Here is a 27,760-nt window from a genome sequence, read left to right as displayed (position 1 = left end):
AAATCACCCATAATTTCACTAAATTGTTCACCAACAGGTACACGTGTAACTATCAGGACAAGCATTGCTCAATGCTACATGTATGCTATACATGTATGCTTGGGGTTTAACACCAATGCTCAGTGAGTATATGTATATCATTTCATGTCTCAAGCTGTTATCATGGTCTCTATAACCAGTTCTCAATAACATTCTAAAACACAATACACTTAAGTCATGAATTTTGTAGTTTTCGGTAATTAATAAGTACACAGTTCATCGGCGCTGGAACATTCACCTTGTGTGACTGTTTTGCATGAATCGAAAACCTCAACTGAATACATGAAGTTCGTAATAAATTCAGTGCTTTATCATGTAAGACACAACAGATCCTTGACATAATTGACATAAACAAAAAGAAAAGCATGAAAATCTCTACTCTGTCTACTGTAAAAATTGTTTATCTAAAATTTAACGTTCTGACACGCCAGTAAGGAAAATTAGTGGGCAGTTCATGTACATACGTACATGTACATGTACACACTCAACTGTACATATCACACAGAACTTGTACTGTACATGCACAAGATTTATCATTTGCAGAGTAATGTATTCTGTACTCAATTCGATGTACTTGGACAGCATGAACAAGTATCATTTTTAAAGGCTTTGCTATGACCCAACCATTAAACCACTGAAGTGGTCAAAAATTGCTATAATTGTACAGTTGTGGGATAAAGATATTTGGTAGGCTTGTATATTTTGTGTTGCTCTACTATAAACTTACTTGTGAGTCTGATCATTCCAGACACTTGCAGTTCATGGATGATTTTTGTCAGCTGACACTCTTGGATCTCTGGAAGAATGGAGATAATGGTATCCCTCAGCTCTCCTAACTGAGCGATATTGCGTCCATCACGCTGCTGTTGTAAAACCCACGACATGACTGAGAGAGTGGCAAGGTGCATATGACCAGATAAGTGCTCCTGGTGCAAAACAATCTGACCAATGAGCTGTCTTGCTTCATAACCCTGGTCGTCCACAGAACCTCCTACAGAAGGCTGAAGCACTATGAAAAGAGGCATAGCCACATTGGGGTATCTCAAAATTTGGCGGCCATGATCTGTATAAAAAAGTGCTTTCAGTTCATCAGCTTTGGGACTTTCATTTTCTGTACTGTCACCATCCAAAAATCCATACAGAAAAAGAGGAGTATCAGCTCCACATGCTGCCTGGGATGAATGCACCATCTGACCAATTTTTGTCATTTCACTTGTGCTCTCCAACACTTTTGCACCATCAAATGTTATAAAAAAGAGAGTGTTTTTGGAAAACATGAAATGGCAACACCGTGTGAAAAACTTCTCGTCTGTTACCACATAGACGTCCAATGCTATTGAGTAGGGATTTGAGTTTTGACTCCGCGATGTCAATCGACTGTAGCATCTTGATTGTGGGCCACAACCAACCTGGGTAGAAACATCCAGCTCAATGTCATCTTCACAAACACTTATTTGAGTGTCAAAGCACTGAGATATCACACCATTTAGCACATCGTTCTCTGTCGCTGGCAAGTCGTCATGAAGATACAGTTTAGTCACTCCGTATGCGTCCTCACACACATAACAGCGAATGTGGAGGAACTTTTCTTTCCCCATTGCATACACTGGCTGATTACTGCTATTAAATAATAGTTCTGTCATCTTTAAAGCATGACTGCCAGCAATAAAAAGCTGCAATGAAGGGAACTTGACATACTCCTCCATAGATGACATGTTCCTCGCAATGCTTATCCAGTCGGGCGGTTCACATACTGTGCTTACTGAACGCAGGTAACTACTGGACACATTGTTTGAGCAGGTGCAAACTGGGGGCGTGTGTGGAGAGTGACGTCTCCCAGATGCATTACTACTGTGGGACACTGTGCTGAGATATCTCTCCATCTTTGGTGGCATCTTTGATGGATCTGCATGCCTTGGGTTAACAGCAGTAACAAGGTTCTGAGGGCTGCAAACACTACAGCGGGGTGAGGATTCCAGTTGTCGATGGACATTCACACCTGGGGCTGAGGGAGACGGATTATAGTTACATTGTTTTCTGGATTTGCCATCTCTGTTTATATTCCATCCTCTCAAGTCAACAGGTCTCTGAAGGACAAATCTTACTGATGCCTGCTTGTCCAAAAGCTCTCTTATTTTTTGTGTCTACAAGTATAAAATTGACCAGTACATACAAAAAGCCTCTGTACAAACATGCACATACTTATAACTGAACACTACAATAGTGTTTTTCTGATAGAAGTAGATTTCTGTGTGTTTAGGTATAACCATAAGCATACTAAACTGTTCGATCTACATGTACAGAAATGTCAATGTGAACTATTTTTTTCTCAATTATGGTCATTTCCAACTATGTAAAAGATATTAAATGCGAAAAGCAAACTGTATGACAATGCTAATGGATATGCATAAATGGAGACACAGCATGAGTTTATACCACCATACACCAAAAACACTCCAAAAAGATACATGTACCAACAAGTACTCTCCAAAAACAATTTAAACACAGCTGCTAAAGTTTTATTACACGCACCTGGTTACCATGTACAGGATTCCCATCAATTGATCGAATCCAGTCTCCCACCATCAACTTCCCATCTGCAAGGCCACCTTTATCCACCTCCTCCACTAAGTTATACAGATCCACTGTGCCATCTTTATTCTGCAACACAACATCCACAACACACAACATTACATATGCATGTACATAGACATGCATAAAGGTACACGTACTACACATAGTTAATCCTAACTAAGCCCCATTTATAACTGTGAAACTTAAACAAGGGCTATGAGAAAAATGGAAACTCGCCCATGAGTTCGTCAATTTAAATGACATCTTGTCCCTACATCATCCATGATTCTCCATTGCCACAGACTGACCAGACAGGTTAAAAGGTGCACAAATGCTGCAGGCCACGCCAAACGTAGGGGTATGTGAGATTTAAACCCTGCGCAGTAATTCAGCTGCCCATGCTGACATCAGTTTTCTCTGTGACGCTAAATCTATATCCTGCACAGCTAAATAACTGTCATTTTTCTTTGTGCGATGTTAGTCATGGGAGATCACTGTGATGTCACGCTTTACCAGCGCTGTCTGAAGTGACTAGCATGATTTTTCACAGCTCAGCTTTACATATGCGCAAGGTTGGCCTTCCATTTGATAAATATTGTAGGGACAAAATCATTATCCTCGTGTTGAGAAGGGTACATGGGTTAACCCATGGTTAACTTATAAGTTATAAGTGTACATGTACATGTTCAGGCAGTAATTAGTATGTTTTAACAGTATTTATATGTCAGCTAATAGCATGGAAATTTACTGACCAAAAACATCAAAAATTAATATGAGACTATGTGTATAGAAACTGACCAAGTCCACAACTTGATTTTGAAAAAAAAATCTATATATGTAATCTCAAAATTAAGATGTTTATTCTAAGGGTCTTCATCAAGCCCATTCTGCCTCCTTATACGTAGTAGTGAAAACTTCAAGGAAATCAGCCCCGAACATAAAACCTTCTGTTTGATCAACATTTACCATGATAAATCTAAATCCTACAAAGACTGAAAATAAAAAAAATCATAAATCCTCTCAGAATAAATAAGTACACATCTTTAAAGCATGTTCATCAATGCCTTTAAGTTTTCTGGAGAAAACCAATCAAAAACCCTTACTCTTGGACTCTGGAATGTCACTTCATGGTCTATGAATGTTAAACATAGATTTATGTAAAAATGAATAAATAATATGAACAATAATCATGAAAAAGTTGAATACCTTTACTCTGCAAGAACAAAAGTGTATGACCATCTTCAAATTTGTTGCTAACAACATAGCACAGATTTATTTATTTTACTGGTGTTTTAGTCCGTAATCAAGACTTACACAACTGTGACCACCATTATGGTGAGAGGAAACCTGGCAAAACTCAAAGCATTCCACACAGTATGTAAAACATTATTAAATAAAGATACCTGTTCAATGTTTATGCCTCTACATACCTTGTGGTGTTTAAATTTGAAGGTGATGCCAGGAGTCTTCTTATTATTCCGCTCCAAGGTAACCACTTTGGTATTTGGGTCCCACTTGACATTTTCTGGGTGATTAAGAATCTGCTGTGCAATACTCAGGCAATCAGAGTTACTCCCTTTTTGTTCTCTAGAATGTTTTACAAATACTTTAGGTGAACAGCTACTTGATACAGACGCTTGTTTATTGCATGTAGTTTGTTTGGCCATGCCTGACGATAGGTTATTAATGGTGTCGTAGGACTGACACTGACAAGTGCTGCTTCTATCTATGTGTGGTGAAGCCAACTCAGAGGGAAGAGGAAGGGAATGAGTTCGTTCACGAGATGCCCACAGGTGTAACTCTGAGAGACTAAAATCCAACGGAACTGAACTGCCACTGTTTGTAATGTCCTTCCCATGCACACCACCACAATGCCAGTCACACTGAGGAAATGAGGTCACACATGGTGCACAAATAGTGTGCTGTGACATACACAAAGAACAGGAGCCACTGCCAGAAAGGTTGTCAGGTTGGTCAAGGTACTGGTCTTGGTGTTTACAAGAGAACGTTTTCCTTTGTCCAGACTGGCTACACACCTGACTACATGTACTACTGCCTGACGATGACCTCTTTACACTCACTGTCTGACTAGAGCTGGCAATGGTATCGTCCAGACTATGTCCAGAACTCCTCACTGATGAGTTTGTGGAGGTAAAATCAAAGCAACCGTTTGTGTCGCCACTTCTTGGAGAACTCCCTCGGCCAGAGTCTGAACTTCCTCGAGAAAAATGCCTCTGGATTGTGTTGCTTGTGGCAATCTGACTTAAGGGCACTTGCTGTCGTCTGTCATCAACTCTATTGTTGGTGGCTTGTGAGTTCATAAAAGGCAATCTTACAATACGACAAATGCCAAGAGCAATAGCGTCCTTCGTATGAACCTCAAACAGCCTATACACCTCCTTCTGTGTGCTGTTTACAATTGGCTTTCCATCCACACTGACAATGCGATCGTAATTTGCAAGAAGACTGGAATTTTGAATGGTGCACTCTGGTTGTATTTTGTACACCACAGTGGTTGACTCCAGCTCTTTTGATGAGTCCTGCAGAGAGATGTCATAGAGATAAGGGAGTGTTCAATTAACAAATAGTCAGATTTATTAACACCTGTGAAGTTAGAGACACGATATTGATATTGGCATCAATCAACAGCAATTACCACTCTCACATGGCACATGTTACCCCTGGGATGCAACGCTACATGTACATCATCCTTTTTATCATGTATTTCACCTAAGCACAGACAATATGTCCCTGTATGTGCGTATTTCATTTCCTTGGATCTTTATGTACATGAATATTTAATTTACATGTATACAGGTATTTACACATACATGTAACTCATGACTACAGGATTTTCAAGTTTTAATTGCTACCAGGCAGCTGGTAAGATAGTAATGGAAGCTCAGTGAAGTGCTATTCTAGTTGTGTAACAGAGAGGATAGTGTTATACAAGTTCTTTCTGCCTAAAAACAGAGCTAAGCCCAGGAAATTCTGAGAATGTACAATCATGAACATCTTCATAGTGATTTTATTGAAATACTGATAATATTATTTGTGCGCCACATTATAAGCTTGCCTGTAACACAGGAGCTGACAGTTACTATGAAAGTGCAACTGAGATGAATGTACTTCTACCTATTATTTATATATAGGTGAAATATCAGGATTCTTTCACTGATAAAGATATTACTTAACATGTTAGACATAACTTTTATGATTACATGTTGATATTTCACACTGAAATGCCATGACATCAAAAAATAAACAATTTGCTTCATGAGGTCCCAATCTCAGCTTGGTGGGATCACAAAACACAAAATCTCTGAATACAGCTATAAACATTGTTTATATGATGATAAGGCAGAAACGATAACTCATAATCTTACACTTTTCACTCGAACAATAGTTATAGTATTCAATCTTTGTGCAATATCCACTATTTTTTTTATTTTTTTTTTGGACCTAAATAGTATTTGAAATTTTCAACATGACTTAAAACTGATGACCTTGACTTTTTTCTAAGATGTAAACAACATTATTTTATAAGTTACTGAATGGGAATTTTGTTTTGGGAATAAGTAATGTTGAAATGTCAGCTTTCAGCTGATGAGATATGTATATATATAAAAATAGGGGGAGGAGATTAAGGATTTACATCACTACAGGCCAATGTATTCTGTAAGTATTCCAAAAAGTTAATTCATTTATTGTCTCCCGCCTCAAAAAATTTCCAACAACATATTCTAGAACCCCAAAGTTGGACAGATTCCAACTCTGTTAATATAAAAGTCCAAAAACTGGGTCATGTGGGGAGAAATGACAAAACAAGTGCATGTACATGTAAAGGAGTGCCTTATTATTTCTACATGAATAAGAGAAGTCTGAGTTTAGCCATGTGTGACTACTACTGATATACCATACAAAACTACATACATTTATTGTAAAAGATTAGTCCATAAATATACATAAGGCATAGGTCATCTAGTGATTCACTGGGGGTAATGGACTCCTTATTGAAATATACAAGTAACTACATTCACCTAAAAGTGCCAACAGGCCTGCGTAGGTGTGCAACTACAGTCAATGAATGATTGGCACATGTGTACACAAAGCCATGCAAAGTAATTCCTTTACTCAACCCTCGGTAAATATGTTCCCCACGTTTTTGCTATGCTTTCTCTATACCATGTATGGGCATATATTCATACAGGTGATTGCGTAGGTCAAAGCGATCTCCACAAATATAGATCGTAGCTTTCATGCAATGGTTAACCTATACAGTCTATACATGTACTTGGAAAAAAATTGAAGATTCTCATCCTAAACTTGCAAACCATGTGTAAAGGATTTTTCATGAAATTCATAACAAAATGGTGCTCTCTAAGAACTTAAAGGAAAGAAATGTTTGACAACCAAAGTTTTATCGGTAAACCATCATACATGTATTAATTTAATTTTTTAATAAGGTTAATATGACTTTATTAAATTATGTTCTATGAAATTTCACAAACTTGTTGCATGCACATGTGTGTATTTTACTTTTCACCAGGACATCATACAATAAATGTCCAATAAAGCTGGAGCAGTGAAACAAATTTCAAAAGTTGGGATGGTGGTTGAGGGTGAGACTTATGGCTCTATTTAAAAAAAGATAGTGCTCTCCCTCACACACTCATCCATAGATTCACAGCCCTGTCAAGTAAATAATGTCTTTACTCTGTACAACTGACTCAAGAAAGGTAGTTCTAAAGAGATAGGAGATACTGAATTGCAATCAGATATAAGGATTGTGTTTGCTGAAAATTATTTTTTTTGTATATATTTATCCTGGATTATCCTGTGTTTACATCATATGAAATATCATATCATATATTAATTACATGTAGCTAATACATAAGTACTTTACATGTAGTAACCTGTTTAGCAGACTATATGTGCTCTAGCAGCTAGTTCAGCACCTAGATAGACGCTCTAGCAACTAGTTCAGCACCTAGATAGACGCTCTAGCAACTAGTTCAGCACCTAGATTGATGCTCTAGCAACTAGTTCAGCACCTAGATAGACGCTCTAGCAGCTAGTTCAGCACCTAGATTGACGCTCTAGCAACTAGTTCAGCTCCTAGACAGACGCTGTAGCGAACTAGTTCAGTACCTAGACACCTGTACATGAAATTTTAATAGTATTGAGGGCAACTGCTATGTTTGTAAATGAATCTTAAGCAAGACTAAATACAGCAATGGCATTTGCTGTTACTTCATCAACATGTATACATGCCTTACATAAAGCTGTCACAATACAATTTGAACAAAATACTCTGAAGAACTATCAGGATAAAATTTAACTAGTCACGAGAACAATTTGCAACGTAATCATCCTAGAAAGAATTTAGAAATAATGCACAAGACATACATGTTAAAGTCATTTAATATGGTAAATGACCTAAAATTGTAAGTTTCAGCTCGAAAAGTAATATTTTGCCCCAATAATTGGCTATTCAAAATGCACTTTTTGGGCAAAACTTTAGGTAATTTACTGTATACCAGGTATTCAGGCAGGATCAATTCATTAACCTGTCAGTACACCTGTCCTTGTTCCATTAGAGAACACATAAACTCTATGTTCCAGAATCAGGGCAACTGCCAGCAGCACAGTTTTCTGCTGCTTAGTGCACACTGTTTCCCAAGAGCTCCATCATGTTCAATAATTAATCTGTTAACCATAATGAAGCAAGAGATTTTCTGAAAAAATCTAGTCATGAATTAAGTAAGGAAAAACATGTACTGATACATTCAGTCGCAGACTCAGAGGTAACAGAAAAATCTTGAAAAAAAAACCTCAACCTGGTCTTTGGTGCACAGCAACAAAATTGTCTCTCAGTCACAATTAACAATTAACAGATGCAATGTCAAATTCTATGCATTCCGGAGCACTTCAGCAATATTGCTATCCAATCACACATATTGTATACTGTATACTCATGATGAAAGCTTCTAGACATACATGTATGCGTTTAAAACACAATATACATGTACGTGCAAAATAACCTTGATAACCTAAAAATAAGATAAAGAATAACTTTCATGTGACTATTCAAGACGTATGTGACCTTCTAAAAGGGGTCTCAACGTGGGAATGCTGTTAACTCTTCTTTTGCAATTCCATTGGAAATGTCTTGAATAACCTTTTGCTCAGCTGAATTTTTGTGTGTCCGCAAGGTTTAAAGCTACTTTTCCCTTGGTCAGTCAGTTAGTCCACATCATTCCAAAATAAAAATTATTCTTCTTCAATTGTCCAGTCGGCCATTTTGATGTCACAAGATTTATTGAATGAAATTTCCTCGTGTAAATTTTAGGACAAAATTTTTGCCTAGCAAGAGAATTTTTGTATAGAAGGAATTTTTGTATCTTGAAAGGAAATGTGTCTTGAATGAGATGTCACATTTTAAGATAAAACTGGTGTCTTGAGGACAGATGTACTTTTTTGACTGAAAAGTGGTGGTTTTACAGGTAAACATGTTGGTTTAAATATTGCATTTTTGGTGTATAAAATTGAGGAAATGAGCTAATGCTCTCTGATTTGAATATTTTACGCTTCATCATTCCATACCACACCAAATTTCCATACTGTCACTAGCAGACAGTTGTTATAGGCCAGTATGATTGCCTAGTACAAGTTCAATGCTTGCTGGGAGTTAATGATAATGTTTTCACACATGTATCTAGAGCGACTGGGAGCACCACTGGCACGCTTAATGACTGGATCAGATCAATTCCGCTTATCCTGACTTCAGTGATTAACAGGAGACTGTGGTAGGGTTACTCAGAATGAAAGGATATATGTATGCTACATTAACTTTTGCGAAATATATGGCAATACCAAGAAACGCTATTAAAAAAACGCAATACCAAGAAACGCTATTTCCAGCAGAACATCACGATACCTTCCAAGCCAGCCTTAACACACTTTTCTAGAATATTTAGAAATGCTCAAATATCGTAAAATTGAGCAAGTCACTTATGGACAAAATTTCAGGTCATTTCGGGTGCATTAACTTTCATACCCTTTCCAGCTAAGGTTAAAAATGAAAAAAATGGCTGTTTTCCTGTATTTTGTGAGTGAGTGAGTGAGTGCTTGGGGTTTAACGACGAAGGTATCCATAGAATGCATGTAATGTGCCTCCTGGTTGAAGGACAGATTTCCACCGCTCTTTTATCTAGTGCTGCCTCACTGAGATGCCTTACCGAAGGCAAGTAAACCGCCCCACCCGAGAAATTATACTGACATGGGTATACCAGCAGTTGCACTATCCCCTTATGCCGAAAGGCAAGCGTGGAAGCTACAACTTCTTCTTTTAAAGTCTTAGGTGTGACTTGACCCAGGCTTGACCCTGAAGTGGACGCTCTACCAACTGTTCTAGCCGGCTTGGTTCCTGTATTTTGTTTTTTTCAAATTGCATCCTCTATCATTTGCATATTTATGTGCTATGTGCAATGAATACAAATAAACATGTCATTCCATAAAGCACAGATCTCTACATAAATGTTTCATTATTAGCCTCTATAATGTATAAAATGCACACCTATTTTCTGAAGATTGGGATTGGGGTACACATTGCATCTGATCATTACATGGTCTTTACTGAAGGTAAATACATCTTGGATCTAGCCCACATGATTATATCAAATATCTGGCAGTTGAATGTAGGCTGTGCCCGTTGACATACACTGGCAAAGATAACTGTCTTATCAGCACAGCGATGAACCTGAACTGACAGGGAATTCCCCTCAGAATACCATTCATATGTATGTACTCCATTTATGCACGAAAGTGAACAGATTTTATAACCTTTGAGGTGTAAATACAAACTGAACAAAGCTGTTCAAAGATCATAAATAATGGCATATTATACACCTTGGTGACATGTTTATAACCTTTGGAATCATATTCAAGCATGTTACACCAGAAAAATAACACACTCCAAGTACACGATGCTTAACTCCCAAAGGTTGTGTGAGCTGCACACTTAAGACTCCATCTAATCTTAGACTGAGGGGGTAGACCAAATGCCCACGGATAAAAACTGAGAGAATCTTTAAATAGTACATCTCAAAAGAATTACTTCAGAAAGAAAGGTCAACATCTTTTTGAGCTCAGTTCAATAACAATACCAGCAACATGTACAGGGAACATTAGTCTCCAGAGTACATGTTTAACCTCAATTGTGATTTTCCTGTAAACATATTTTAGAACACACAAACACACAAAATTTTACAAATATAAAATAAATTACTTGTTCTGATGAACTGTTTTATATCATTCTACTTGAATATACATGTATGTATGTGTACATGTACTGATCCATATTTCTATACAGGGCCTCATTTTGCTTTTTGAAATGAATCCATACAACCATTTTTTTTTTCTTTCATAATTTGAGTGTTACGTTCTCTACATCTTGTAAGATTTGATATGTTTTTTTTTTTGGCCTTTCATTTTCATGTTCATGTTATTATTAATCTTATTTTAAATCCCAAGTTTAAAGTTGCTGGTGGTTTGCAAGCTCACACCTTTGCAGAGTTGCAGAACTCTTCCATAGTGATCCATACACGCCAATAACCTATACATATAGCAGAAAGTACATAGTTTTACATACTGGGTGGTCAGAGTGCATGTACATTTAATGTACATAGCAAGGAGACACATTTGAAAATCCCCGTATATGTATATGTTTGACAAAGATTTTCACGTACAATGTACTGGATTCAAATGTCAGTAATCATGCATGTATACACATATTTACTGTGCTCATATTCTTGCAATTACTGTTAATGTTTTTGGTTCACTTTTCTCATTAAAGGCTTTCAGATATTGCACACATAAGGATGTGAAAATGATACCACCATAAAGTAAGGTGAAACACTTTATTACAGCCAACAGCTCCATGCACACTGTTTTAATCAAGGCCATAAACGAGAACATAAAGTCAATAACACTCCCATAAAGTCTTGTTAACGGAAAGAGGATATAAAACGCTTTCTCTCAACAGATGTTGCTTGAAACAAATGAAGGTCTGTGGATCATTTTAACAGTTGCCTGGCAAATGCAAATGTAATTCATTTTCTTTGACAAATTGCCAAATTCATAATATAGAGTGCTTTGATATGAAGATGCCAGAGCATGCTGGTCTCTTGTAACTTCAATCAATGACAAAAATTTGGACATATCTGCTAGAAAAATTATCTTAACATTTATCAGGTGTCAATTTATTACCCCCACCCTGGTGGTTATGTGTTTGTCAGCAGTTGTCCATTTTTTCTGTCTGCAACTAGAAAGTTATGGTGTGGTTTGGGCTAAGGCAATGGGATAAGGTATAGGACTAATCTATTAACTTTTGTTGTTGATCTGGAAGCAGATATTTTTTAAAAATGATTCTTCACCCTAGACGGGTACATTATAGAAAGGACAGAAATGCAGAGTATTGTCCATTGATTCATCACCCTAGACATGTACATTATAGAAAGGACAGAAATGCAGAGTATAGTCCACTGATTCACCACCCTAGACGGGTACATTATAGAAAGGACAGAAATGCAGGGTATTGTCCATTGATTCATCACCCTAGACATGTACATTATAGAAAGGACAGAAATGCAGAGTATTGTCCACTGATTCATCACCCTAGACGGGTACATTATAGAAAGGACAGAAATGCAGGGTATTGTCCATTGATTCATCACCCTAGACATGTACATTATAGAAAGGACAGAAATGCAGAGTATTGTCCACTGATTCATCACCCTAGACATGTACATTATAGAAAGGACAGAAATGCAGGGTATTGTCCATTGATTCATCACCCTAGACATGTACATTATAGAAAGGACAGAAATGCAGAGTATTGTCCACTGATTCACCACCCTAGACGGGTACATTATAGAAAGGACAGAAATGCAGGGTATTGTCCATTGATTCATCACCCTAGACATGTACATTATAGAAAGGACAGAAATGCAGAGTATTGTCCACTGATTCATCACCCTAGACGGGTACATTATAGAAAGGACAGAAATGCAGAGTATTGTCCATTGATTCATCACCCTAGACATGTACATTATAGAAAGGACAGAAATGCAGAGTATAGTCCACTGATTCACCACCCTAGACGGGTACATTATAGAAAGGACAGAAATGCAGGGTATTGTCCATTGATTCATCACCCTAGACATGTACATTATAGAAAGGACAGAAATGCAGAGTATTGTCCACTGATTCATCACCCTAGACGGGTACATTATAGAAAGGACAGAAATGCAGGGTATTGTCCATTGATTCATCACCCTAGACATGTACATTATAGAAAGGACAGAAATGCAGAGTATTGTCCACTGATTCATCACCCTAGACATGTACATTATAGAAAGGACAGAAATGCAGGGTATTGTCCATTGATTCATCACCCTAGACATGTACATTATAGAAAGGACAGAAATGCAGAGTATTGTCCACTGATTCACCACCCTAGACGGGTACATTATAGAAAGGACAGAAATGCAGGGTATTGTCCATTGATTCATCACCCTAGACATGTACATTATAGAAAGGACAGAAATGCAGGGTATTGTCCATCTGCATGTAGTGCCAGAATTTATACATTTAGCCGTGACAGGTTTGCACCCTCTGTGTGCCCTTTTCTGTAGTTTTATAACCTACATGTACCAAAGAACATTAACATGTAGCTGAAAGAGAAAACCAACACAACATTTTTTCACTTAAATCCACTCCCAAGTAATGATTTGTTTATTTCTTGAATAGTCAAGAGTTTTCTATAGATGCCTTAATCAACTACATGTACTTTTCGCTCATGCAAGAGCTGTCAGACTTGTACATGTAGGTGGCTACACTTGAATATGATAAACCTCCAGGCTTAAATCCTTATATACAAGAACATGACACAGTTTCTACAGACATTCAAAGTTATTGTCTTGAACTACATGTTAATAAAGACAAACATGTACAGTATACCAGCTTGTGACTATATTTACTGGCCAAATTGAGGGAAAAGATTCTCACACTGAAGAAGAGCAGAGAACACTTGGTACACAAGAAGAGCATGCACACTTATACAAGTGCATTTAGTATGTATTTATATCTAATTGCAGTAGGGACTCACTTGAGGTGGTTGAAAAGTACGGATCTTGAGCCCAAGGCTGCCTGATGGTGTTTTCTTGAGGGTAAGGGATCGTGGGTCAGACCAAGTCACAGACTGGGGGTGCGTCTGAAGAAGCTTGTAAAACTGCGACCCAGTCAGCTGCATTCTCAACTCTGTAACAGACCCAAATGTAAATGGTAAACGCTTACACGCGCACACGTGACAGAACAAAGAACAGAATAGCCTAACAAATCTGCAGGTAGATGTAATAGCACAAGAAATAAGTATTATCAGCTAGAATTACAGGCAAGTATCTTAACTCAACATGCTCTATATATGTCAAGACTTTCTATACAGCTCTGCTTACTAGTACATACATCTGTATATACTGGTATCTATGATAGTAAGCTTAAAGGTACATGATGTAGATGTATATGTAATGCATTAACTGAATATAAAAGATCCAACTAAAGTTGTTCAAATACAATTCATGACAGTGCCTATTACATTTATGGGAATTTTCTTCATGTACAGAAACTAGTAATAGTGGTACATATATATACATGTATACAATACACAATGTACTGTAGATGTATACATACACTCTCATAAATATATTTAAGAAAATAAATAACTACCTAAATGGCAAAATTTCCATCTCACTGTATTTAAACTGACTTTGTTATACACCCATTCACACATGTAAATCTATTAAATCCTATACTACTATGGGATGAAAGTGTACACTGTTGAAACTTCAAATGTTTTATACATGTAAATGCTCCATCAGATGGTGTCTGATGATACATGGGAAGTTGATATATAAAAAATACATACTCTACATATACATTTACTATCATGATCCCGCTCAAGTTTCAATAACATGTAAGCAAGACATTGTCACTCACAGGTGAACAACATATAGATTTGTGATTCTTAATGTCAGTTATCGCTGTAATACACACCTATTTTATACAGAACTGGTAACAATTATAAAGTTACACAGGTCTGCATGCACATCCACAAACATGTAGAACCAGTGAAGCTCATTTAATAAACATCTGATGATCTAAACCTGACAATAACGGCGCTTTTATCAGAGCATGACATCAATCCTATGTTAACAAGTTTATAGGGTGATATACTGGCTGCGTTTGCACAGTGTGAGCATATTAACGTGAACATGTACGCCAATGTATCCATGTAACCAGGGGAAATCAACATGTGCATGCAGCTCAGGTGAGATAGGTGCAGGCAGATCAAGTGTAAAAGTATGACCCACATTAAGTGCAGAATACAAGTCAAACAGACCTATACAAGTACACGTCAATGTACCTGAACAGGGACAGGTAATAATGTCCGGAATATAGCCCAATTCATTAAGGTCGATGATCATCATGGTTTGCTCTACTTTTTCATATCTACAACTCTATAATATTAACAAGTAATTGCAATTATAGAAATGAATCCACAAAACATCAACAAAAGAAGCCTTACTGTAGCATTAGGGTGGATGTGGTAGCAATTATCACCCGGCTCAGTGTGGAAGTATATTTATTGTCAGCCACTGACTGTGACAGCCACGCTAACTAGTAATGGTGGCTACACCTGTAGGCCTATACACAAATCACTAAGCTATACTGAATGTTCAGGTGTACTCAGCTGGATCAACTGTTACGTTCAGGAACATTTACACAAGTGCAACTACATGTATTATAATGAAAGAAATAAATATACAGTTACTTTTTTACATAATGACATCAAAGGTTGTAAAAAGTCACACATTATTACATACATATAGAGTATTAAAAAGAAAAGAATAATTCTGTGATTACAGCCAATTTGATGTGCCCAAAATGCATTTAAATTTACAACAAAACACAACATTTGACAGATTCATGTGCATGAATGTTCAGTGTTATCTTTTGTTTCATATATGTCATTTACACAAGAAAAAATAGTTTTTTTACATTTAAGTAACAAGACTTTTACATGCAGAATGCAGATGCTACAAAAAACCCATTACTGACACAGAGTGTGAGAAGTTGATGCTAATGGAGTGCTGTACATGTATGTGGCCTTCATTCCTAACTATGTAAAAAACATGTAATAATAACATATACATGTATATACAGCTTTTTTTCTTAATGTAATTAATGTACATGTACTTCTTATCAGTTGAAAGCACTGCTATACTGCATGATGTATGGGTTTGTATTTTCTTGTGGTAGAAGTAATGGTCTCATGATGGATAAGTGCTTTCGGTATCATTATTGGACCCTGACAGATTGTTGGAACAATGAGACATTAACGGAAGAATCATTCAACGATGAACTGTGCCTGTAAAGTTTTCCAATACAGTGAACAAATGTATACACCAACATGTATATGTACATGTACACACTACACCTTCACCTGAATGAAAAAGAAAGTTTCTATCTTGATTAAAATGTGAATAATATGTTCATCATTCCTTTGAATAATACTGGTAATTAACACGTGTACATCCTTATAGTCCTGACAACAACAGCACAGGCCATGTAACATGTACTTACATAAATTTCTCTCCTTTCATCAGGCATGATGAGATACATCCTACAATGTAGATGCATTTTCAACATTTCCTTTCCATCAATACAATGCCTACATACCTTAGAACTGTTCCTCATGGTTAAATCACTGTCACAGCCGTTTTCTACTGACTAATATGGACTGAGCCATTGGGGACTGACACACAAAGTGAAGACTGCCAAGAGTGACGCAGATGAGTTAGAATCACTATCTCAGGCTTTGAGCTTAGGCGTCCATTAACCCTGATGTGGCAGTGACAATTCCAGGGTTTGTGTTAGGTTTCCACAAGGCTGACGCAGTTCACCAGCTAATAGAGCCGGAGTGTCAACCCACACAAATCCAAGAGCTGTGTTAGCTTCAGTCAGCAGATTCTACAGTTACCAGAATCACAATGGGTCCCCATGGATTAAATTCGTCATGTATGGTCACTGATATGTGTAATTACGTAGTACCACAATAAGCTCAAGATACGGCTTGTAAAACCAACTATAAAATATCTGATATTAATTTTTTTCGAAGTTTGTAATACATACACAAACATAAGCCATGACATTGGATGCGATGACTTGAGTTGTCAGTAAACTAATTGCTTACAGAAATCCTAGGTAGGTAGCCTAGTTCTCCTCATTTCTGGGACAGATATCAGTAGTGATGAAAGTACATGTAGTACATCACATTTCTTTACCAGGCTTTTCAAAAACTTAAGATATGAGTATATTGTTCACTAGATGGTCTAACCATGTGAGAGAAAAAAAACTCAATATTCCTGCTAAAATTACATATGTACTGGTAAAAATTAGCAGACCACGTGTCCCAAAAATTAGAAGAAATAGGTAGTTCAGGCCAACATGTACATGTATATATGCAATGGTCAAAAATTCTTGGCTGTGACAATTTTCATATTGGGACCAGTCATCACCAGATTGCCAGACAGATGAAGCTAGTCAGCAAACAAACAGTAATCTTGTATACTAAGCTTCTGATACAGGCTAACACATATATACTCCTAGGGAAATACATGTATATGAAACTGGCGGATGTATCATCACATGTATCATGTCAAGAGTTAATGGATTACAAATAAGTCTGAAAACAGACCATATGCCTAACAAGACACATATTCTCTGCCCGGGAAACATTTGTAACCTACATTAAAAATAAATGGATTTAATTCAGAAGATAAGGTACATGTAGCTCATACCTGAAATAATGGAATTTTTGAAAGTTTTGTGCTTAGGTGACAAGAGGCCACATTAGGTTACTGTAGCAACCATTCCCATGAAGTTAACTCATCAAAACCCTTGTGTTATATGTAGAAGATCTCTAAAACAACAGTACAATTTTTTCGAAGTTAGAGGTATGACGTTCATTTAAGAGTAGCTTCTTGCAACTAAAAAATGAGAGGGTGCTGGTCTGGACAATGTATAAACTTCTATGTGCACAGATATATTAGGCAAATTACTAAGATATATGATCCCTCTTGAGTTTACTTAATGTGACCTTGGCATCTCTTAGTTATAAAGACGACGACTGAATGTAAAACATCTCATTTACATGTACCTAAACATGTAGCTAAACCTTATTTTCCGATGTCTTGAAACAAGTACATACATGTAGTTCAATACTGTCAAATTAATTTCTAAAACCAAAATGAAGAATGTCGCATACGAGTATACCAGGACCTACTTTTCTATGCACACAAAATTATATACATTGTCCAGGCCAGCACCCTCTCATTTTTTAATTGCAAGAAGCTACTCTTAAATGAACGTCATACCGCTAACGTCGAAAAAATTGTGCTGTTGTTTGGGACGTCTTCTACATAAAGATGGGACTTTCAGATGTCTGTTGACATGAACTTGACTTTCAGCGAACAGCTGAATGTTCAACTTTATTCGGGGTTTCGACCAACAACTCACTCATGTCGCTGAATTTAGAAAGCCGGACTTTTTTGAGCCAGTTACCTCCCCTTGTTGTCTCGACGCCGGGATAACGTTTAGCAAATCTGAAATGTCAGACACAGTGTTGTGTTGTAATTATGTGGTCTACCATGTACCTTCAGTTCTTCTGTAGAGATTGTTGGGATTTACTAATACTTTATAAAACCATATCGATAGTAAGGAAGATTGCTTTTGCTTTAATAGACTTATGATTTGCTTTCATATTATTTCCTTTTACGATTGTTAACTTGCTATCCACAATCGAAAGTTGGAATGTTGCAATCTTTGTGCTGCATCATTTGCATGTTTCTCATTGGGCGGAAAGTTTAGACCCGCGACGGATTCCCTTTATAATTCTCTTATAATTCTCTTCAGATATTTCCGGGAAAACACAGGTTGACAAGGTTTACTTAAGAGTTAAATGCAACTCATTTTTGCATTTAGCTAAATCAACTAAAAAATTCTGGATTTCATTCAATCTTGGTTGGCTGGTCAAACTTCTGATATCAAATCTTTTAACGAGGACAATACACTTAACGAGGGAGCTGAATCCTAGATAGGCCACAGATATTGCAAATTCGTAACAGTTCAAGTAGCTGTAACATGTTCTATTTAAAAGGATAAATCTTTCTTTAGATGTGGAGCATGTGATGGTGTGTCAATTAAGGTGTGAATTATCTTATTATAAAAACAATATCTACTAATTTTACAAGGAGATGATTAAGGTTTGAGTCATATCAGAGTTAATGAAACATTGTACATGACATAATGATATAATTTTGTTCTGCATGTACTTGTAAACAGTGCATTAAAGCAGAAATCTAATAATATACTTCTGGTTTAAAGGCAGTGCTTTTTTTGACGTGACATTAAACCCCATCACTGTGTCATCTTATGATACAGATACAGGCACATCAGTCATGGTTGTGCATTTTGACAGACTTCCTCTGACATGTCAGAATTCAAATAAATGGAACAGCCATTCTTCAATGACCAAGGATATTTGTACTTGTAAAAATACTCATAACGTCATGTTTAAAAATATGTTCATCCAAAGTAAACAGACCAATTCTCTGAAAAGGGCCCTACTCTAAACTTTTCATTGGGCTTTTAATGGAATTCCTATTATGATTCTTCTTCTCTAAATGTTAATTTCTTTATCACTTTCATTAGCCAGAATTAACAAAACCTCTTTCTACCAACCCTATTTAGATGCAATTTGTTTAACAAGAACAAAAATTTTTTCAATAATCACCTATGGCTAAAAAATTTGGCCAGCACACTGTATTTTTATTGTGCAACATTACTGTTACAATATAGTGGGCTACACGCATCAGGGTATTAGTATCTTAAATGTCTTTGTAACACCTCAAAAAATTAAATGACAGTATACAATTAAAATTTAAGTTGATACAGAACTAGCCACATGTAAAACACATTGATGTCAGCTTTTCTGTTGCTTTCTAAATTACAACATAAGTGAAATGGAAACTTTAGACAGCTTACTGCTATTTTAACGTGCATGATACATTGTGATGCCCTAAATTGGTTCACAAGGGCTATACAGTAATCCGTCAACCTTTTCGCATGTTTGCAAAATATAAGAATTAATATAACTTCTGCCTTTGAAGCTCACACATCTAATGCATTTCTGCGGAATCAATTAACTAGCTTCGAAATGTTTATTCATACATATACAGTATGAACATGTACACAAAATTACTATCGTTCACCTATTTAAATTTAATAGACCAGACAGCAGCTCTGTGGCCAATTACATTTAAATAGGTCAATCATGGCTGTTGTTGAAATTATGGGATTGGCTTGTTTGTTTCAATATGGAGGGTTTTACTACATATAACTCATCTGACAACAAAAAGACGGACTTCACTCACACACAGCTCCAGGCTAAAGACAAACCCATGTGCAACAGATTTACTTTAAGTGTTTTATGGCTGCTAGGCATGGACACTCACAGGCACTCATAATTAACAATTAACAAAAATCGTATATAATAGGAGCAAATTATTTTGTTTTCATTTAAGTATAAAGACACTGAGATATTTGTTTTGACAACATGATTGTGCAAAAGAAGGAAAAAAAGGCAGTAATACTAACGAACACTGAGTATGTACACTCCTTAATATATAAGAGCCAAGCCTTAAGTGAAAGATCAAACAATATAATGTTATCAGGGGGCCATGACGTATGAAGAAAGGATGGCATCATTTATCTCATTTATCTTATGTACAGTAGGTATGTGAAAATATAGGATTAAAATATAAAAGGTATGTGGACTTGGGATATGAACATGACGTCTATTTTCTACCTTATCATGGTGAAACTTTTTGGTCCAAACTACAAATCAGTAAATTCTGCCTTACATGCATTTTCAAAATGGCTTTCAAATGAATGAATACTTGGAGTAACAATTTTTCAGTCACATAACAACAAGGTGAGCATGTAAATATACTATGTCTTCTTGTGGCAGGGCAAACCCGAGTTTGATACCAAGTCTCCCAACTTTGAGGCGACACTTTATCATTAGGCCACTGAAACAGTCAAAAATGCCTTCCACCAGTCAGTTGTGGGATAAAGACATTTAAGAGGCTTGTGCTGCCTGCTAACCAAATGCCTGTAAATGCACATGACATAATTTATATCAACCTGACTTACTTCATATTGCTCATCCTAAAAGTTTCCCATAGAGACCTGACCAAAACATGCAAGAAGCTCACATCATTCCAGGAAAACAGGCACATGTATTACAATGACAATGATCACATCATTACCACAATGAAGTTGCCACCGTACATGTACATGTAAGCCATGCCACTAACAGTGTAAAATTAAGTGCTTTTCGAAACAAAAATATGTGGGGTGATTTTGTATCAATTAATACCCTTATTCTGTGTTTGATATGAACAGTTTACACTAACACTAAGTATGTAAATAATGTCAAAAATAAGTCACGACTTCAGTGCATGCACATGTGTAACTATGTGAAATGGATTCAAACAAATTGGGGTGTTGGATGTTTATTTCCAGTAAATATTTCAAAAGTAGGTTACTGAGGGGAGGCAAACTTTAACTGTAAGGTCCAAAACTGTCATGTACAAAGATATGTGTACTGTGCAAATGATGCCTGAAGTTGACCTGGTTTTGAAAAAGGTTCCAGATGTACATCCGGGTCATAGTTGTTTACTTATCTACCCTTGAGAAAATCTATCATCTTTCTGTGACCATTAATCACAACATTTTTACCTACTCCAAGAATCAAACAAGTACACATACTAAAGTTTGATACCAAAAACATCTAGAGTAAGAATACAGCCTAAAAAAGCAAAATATACATTAATATCCAAAAAAAACACCCACACAAAAATACATTTTCCAGTGAACTTATTTTACAGCAAATATCAGTGCTGCATTAAATACATGTAATCTCCACTGGGAATATGTTGACTATTCATCATGGGTATAGTCATCACTACAATACGATGCCAGAATATAAATACATGTAACTCCATTGGCTATTCCTTACGCAATTCTGGATTAAGCTAATATGCTACATGTAAGTATCATAGACAAGCAAAATCTTGCTACTTAAATGTGAACTACATCTTGCTGTTCAAATTTAAGCAGCAAAATGTTTTTTTTTTATTATAGGCTATCTTCATTGGTTCAGTTTATTTCAGTCCATACATTTAGCTATAAATCAATAGACAAGCATCACCTTTCATTTACTTTCTGTTTTAGATTAAACACCTGTGAAGTTTCCATTTAAAGGGCTTATAAATACATCATCACAATAAAACGGTATCAAACGGTGGAAAATGCCATTTTAATGATCTTTATAATTACAGAGAATTTGCTTGCATGGAGTTGGTGATTTGATATTTAGACTATAAAAAGTACATTTCAAACACTGTTGATTGAATGAACACAAGTGAGGCCTTTAACCATGTATCACCTGCCTTAACATGATCTGTGGCAATGTGCCAAATTGAGCTCAGTGCTGGGGAAAAATGAGTCACTTTAACAGCAAACGATAGATCTGATCCCTTTGGGCTCAGTCACAATCTGTTATTTTCAACTTGTGCAGTGTACAAGTATTATCAGTGTACAAGTATTATCAATAGATGTACATCGGACTTCTTAGAATTCTGTGAGCAGCTTCTGAACTGATACCAAGCCTTCATCAATACCGACAGCTACATGTAAGAATAGGCCATTATGAACACATTTCTATACAGTGTGTGCTTGAATGTACATCTATAGGAAGATCTGACACAGTTTAAATTGTACAGACGCCAATCCCAGTGCCCAAAATCATAACCCAAGAATTTAAATGCTTATTTTTGAGGCATCAGGAGTCTAACAATTAGAATGAAATAAGATGCTTTTCAATGAATTCATGCTATATTTTAGGGGAAATTGAAACTGTATGAATCTTAGAAACATAATCTCATTGCCACATGCATAAACAAAAATGTTCATTTCCTGCATATTTTTTTTTAACAAGAAACATTACGAATATACTGACAAATCTTTTCCAATTAACCAAAAACAAAAGGTGAAGGTATACAAAAAGTGTTATTAGATACAGATAAGCACATATAGCAATGGATCTTAACATTCCTACTGATATTACTTTATACGCCCGAGGCATAAAGCACTTAGTATTTCTAACTGAACATAAGAAAGGCATGCTTCATTGCTATTTACACAGATTGTACATTTGCATAGCTCTTGAATTATCTTAACAATTCACAAACATCTAAATAAAAGCTTCACGTAACGAAAATAAGCTTCATCCAAATTCTTTAACTTTATACAATGAAAAAAAATACAATGAGTCACTGCTGCTAATCTACTGCCCCTTATTACATACATCTACAGTGCCAAATTTTTCTCATATTTGAAAATTCATGCTCATAAGGCAAAAACTGAAATCTCATGTACTCAAAATCTTCAACCTGTTTGACCTCTTAAGCACTTTTTTCAGTAGAATTTATACACACAACTATTATGAAAATGACACCAAAAATTATTTGTATGTGTCACTAAAGATGTAATTTACATACCGGTACAAAGATACATACATACATACATACATATGTACATGTACATGTATGTGTATGGACAGCTTAAAAACAGAACCTGTTGGTGACATTTTCCATGTTTCTCAGCAGTTGCCTGCATGTACAACCTACATGTAAGTTTACATGCAGCATGGCTTTCTTTTGGCAGCATCAAAAAGACCCGTTATATTTACCACCATTAATGGTATGGGATAACCTTTAGATTTCATTTTGGATCCTGTCCAAAGCTTGATTGATAATACCTGGAAAGGAAGGTATTGGTGGAAAGGAAGGTATTGGTGGAAAGGAAGATATTGGTGGAAATGAAAAGAATACAATGCTCTGATTGGTTCATTGTCCGTTACAGGAAGATATACATGCTGTGCAGCTGTACGGCAACATCTGTGAGATGAAATGCAAACATATGAGTGCTTGCCTAAATATTCAAACAAAGCCCTTGGGGGATGACACTACACTATTCTCATGAGGACATGTACATAGAACAATACAGGATCATGTAAAAGCGTACTATATCTAATAAAATATACATGTATGCTATTCTCATCATCATATCAAGCTTGTCAACACCCTAGATTTAATGGCAAATCATGGGGATTCTATTAACTCTCATCAGACATAAAAATAGATATCAGAGGATCAGACATGTGGGCGTAAGTGGTGATCGTTCCATTCAGTGGCATATCTATCAAACACATTACTAGCCTGACTTACTAAGATTAGCAGAATGGACAGCTCCTTGTCAGACAATATAGACAAATAATAATCATAAAAAAATTACAATAATAAAAACAATGAATAGTTAACCAACTTTTCCTTCCATTAAACATTACTGTTGTGTTTTTACAGCACCCAATGAAAGTCATAAATTTTAAAATTGCAACACAATATCCACTATAATCTTTCCATCATAAATAGTACATAAGCTGTATTTATTGATTTTATCATGGTTAATAATAAATGCCATACTCAAGAATCAGTTTTTCGAATACCACGGCAATCAGTTTTATCTGATCATCCCTGACCACTTACTGTCACCAATGCCACACATTCTTCGAAATCCCTGACCACGGCTGGATTTGAAACTGTACCTGTGTTCCATGGCCACTGATAGACAAGCATCTTTAACTTGCCAGACAAGGGCCGCTCCCCATATGGAGTACACATTATATGCTCACAGTCGGAGACACATACTGTATATGTCTCTTAACTCTGGTATTCACAGTTACATACAATATAATTCACTGAATTACTATGCACTTTCAAATCCAGAACAGCATGTACATGTACTTGCTGTCACTGCCCCCAGAGCATGAAGGCAATGTACATGTACTTAATGTCCTCCAAACCTTGAATAGTGTTGTCACACCATTGATTACGCCCACCCCATTCTGCGGGTCCATGTCTGTAGTTACATGTAGCAAGCCACATTGATTTTTCACTCTATCTTTTCACTCAATTCTTGGACTGCTCTAAAACAGCATTAAAAGGCATAAACATAGCATATAGCTAATGCAAATACACGAGTTCATCTTATTTGTCACAATAAACATTTTATGTTAAGGTAAAGCCCACAGGAACATTTTAATTTCATGTATCTTTTTACATGTACAAGATAAACATATAAAACAAGTATGACCAATATCAAAACTGACTCCTTACAACTGACATCAACACATGTAGCTGATTTTGTGTTACTAAGTTGCAGGCATACATGTTCATGTACTTACTTTTATAGTGCATAACATTATCTTGCATATGTACATGTACATGTATGGATATTAGCCCTAGGGCTGATTAAACATTATAGAATTAAGGCATCTGCATAAAATAAATTAGTGAAAGACAGTTTGATATTATGTCTTGTACCGATCAAGCTATTATAATGTGCATGTGTTGTGTACATGCGAGAAGGATGAAAACAACACTAATCCAGTAGATCAGTTACACTACTAATGCAGTGCCCTAGAAAAGGAAATTAATTGTTCCGGTGTATATACATTTTATACCTACTTAACTTTATTATCCAGGCAGTTATACAATGTGCATGTACTACAACACATGTACACAAAACAGCAATGACCCAATAACTAATAAAAAAAAAAGCTTCCACAAATGGGTCGACACTGGATGTGGATGAGACTAGACTGGCCTTCCTACTGTTAATCAACTTGAACCTTATGTATTACTAACTATATATACAATTATGCACAGAACTGCATATTTCAGGATGTGCATGTAGGCAAACTTACATACGAATCCATTTTAACAGAATGGTAACTAGACTGGACAGTAAGGCAAAACTACTTGTAAAAAAATTGCGTAAGCTGAAACCTATGTGCTGCTTATTGTCCAATACATGACAGTTACCAAATACATGCTAATACATGGATTTCTGAAGTGATAAGCAACAACTTTTAGTCAGATTCATAGTGTGTGAATCAAAAACACTAATCCAATTTTGTGTCCACATTGATATGTCCAATTCTGTGTCCACATTATTATGTCCAATTTTGTGTTGACATTAACATGTTCAATTATACGTAAACATTATTATGGTGTCATTCATGACCTGACAAACTTTCTGACAAAACCATAGCAAAATAATCAAGAGCTGTATTAAATGTCGGACCTCATCAGACAATGGCACATTAACAATTGCCTGCATCGAGAACAACTCTTTAGTGGATTGAGCAAGTGAGGTCCCATATGACAATGAGTCTGGATGTTAAGAATTCAAACTACAGGTGAAGGTGTAAGAATGGCTACAATGACAAAATCAGTGCACACCACTTATAATTTCTCATACCAAGTCATTTGCAACCTGTTCCAGTATTAAAAAACTTACAAACTTTAAAGATATGTACACATTAAAGCATCGTTTGCACAATGTTTCTCTTCATTCTTTTTAATAATGTAAGTCACTGTCACAGACGGTCAGTTGTGTAACATCTGACATTCATTGTGCATTTAACTGTAAGCATGGATGCCATAATTTTAATACTGAATGGTAGGACTGAATTGATCTCACAGGTTTTGATTGATATACTGGTACAATGTTTTTTTATTCACCGGTAATATCTCTTTTATGTCACTCCCTAAAAGCAAACGAGTACCTACCTGAAAAGACATTGTAGCAACTACTGATGTCTACTAATTTTACGCTAAGAATAGAGAAGCGAAGTCTTCACTACAAATAAACATTCAACTTCTGTCAGTAATGACCACATACAGTGCCAAGTGAATCGGCAAGTCCAAAGTAGGCCAGTGGAACGTGACCACCAACGTGCCTAACATCTAGCTAGGCTAAACAAGCATGGCAAGACTTTATCAATCACAACGAGGCGCTTTTAAGACAGCTTCACACTTCTAAATCCAAGAATGTCAACTGGCCAACTTACCTTCATGTTCCAAAACGCCGTGAAAGAAGTTTATCGAACATATTTGCTCCGCTGAGCTACAGCCCTCCAGACACAGCCTAAAAAGTGTTAAACCGAGCAGTGTCCACCTCTGCAGTCTCCAGAAGCCGTCCCTTACCCACCGGAAGTCTCTTCCTAGACTGGCCTCGTACCCTGTTAAGAGGATACCATAACAGGTGACTCGTACGCCGCTGCAACATGTTATCACAATCAGTGACGGTATCACTGGGACCGGTATGAGGAGACTGGAGAGCTCAACAAGGGACTGGTCGTCACTTACATCAATAAAAAATTCTCCTCACCAGGGGATCTTTCTCTATATCAGTTTATTATAAATATATGTAGCATAAGACCTCAATTAACGACTGAGGGGATTCAAACATCACGGACACTAACTGTTCATATTTAAAGGTTATGTACTGAATGACCTCCACCAGGGGACTGCCTGTATATAACAACACGTGAGCCGCTGTCATGAAATAACTTTATATCTTCTTTATATAACAGCACAACTGTACTGAGCATTCAATGTTTACACGTAAACTGGTGTACCAGCACTTAATATACCATACTTTTATTACAAGTGAGTAAATACCTGGTTACTGGTAGTTAATATGTGCTTTTACCTGGCTTAATACATAGGTTCTTGATACACAGAACAAAACATGTAGCCAACGCCAGAAGTCTCACACATTAAAACAGAAAAATGTATTATTATGTCAATTCATCTATATTTACAATTAACCAGTGTTTGTTTTTACTCATGTGAAAGTATAAAATTTTCAGCTTGAAGTGGGCCTTTCTAACTGAAACCTTTGCAAAAATTTGATTACACCAGGGAATATACATGTATACAGAATATGTATCATGATCAGTGTACAAGAGAGTTATGATCTCAGACTCGAGGACGAGCTACACAGAAGGCCCAAATGACAAAAGAGAGCATCGTTTTTTTTTTACTTCAAA

The 27,760-nt window shown here is 36.4% G+C and overlaps 1 protein-coding gene across 1 annotated transcript in view; it reads right to left on the bottom strand.

The window, feature by feature from the left end:
• Positions 1-26,906, bottom strand: part of LOC135470422 (uncharacterized) — a 35,834-nt gene extending 8,928 nt beyond the window's left edge. The window contains exons 1-5 of the mRNA XM_064749352.1: positions 26,777-26,906; positions 13,784-13,935; positions 4,044-5,153; positions 2,572-2,700; positions 767-2,183 (exon numbers count right to left, since the gene is read on the bottom strand). Of these exons, the coding sequence (XP_064605422.1) occupies positions 767-2,183; positions 2,572-2,700; positions 4,044-5,153; positions 13,784-13,927 (2,800 nt within the window). The 5' untranslated portion in view covers positions 13,928-13,935; positions 26,777-26,906. The remainder of the gene's footprint in view (positions 1-766; positions 2,184-2,571; positions 2,701-4,043; positions 5,154-13,783; positions 13,936-26,776) is intronic.
• Positions 26,907-27,760: the final 854 nt, after the last annotated feature.

The sequence above is a fragment of the Liolophura sinensis genome, chromosome 7 (assembly GCF_032854445.1).
Source record: "Liolophura sinensis isolate JHLJ2023 chromosome 7, CUHK_Ljap_v2, whole genome shotgun sequence".
NCBI lineage: Eukaryota > Metazoa > Mollusca > Polyplacophora > Chitonida > Chitonidae > Liolophura > Liolophura sinensis.
Note: the sequence above shows the minus strand (reverse complement) of the source record. Positions and strands in the feature narration are given on the sequence as shown.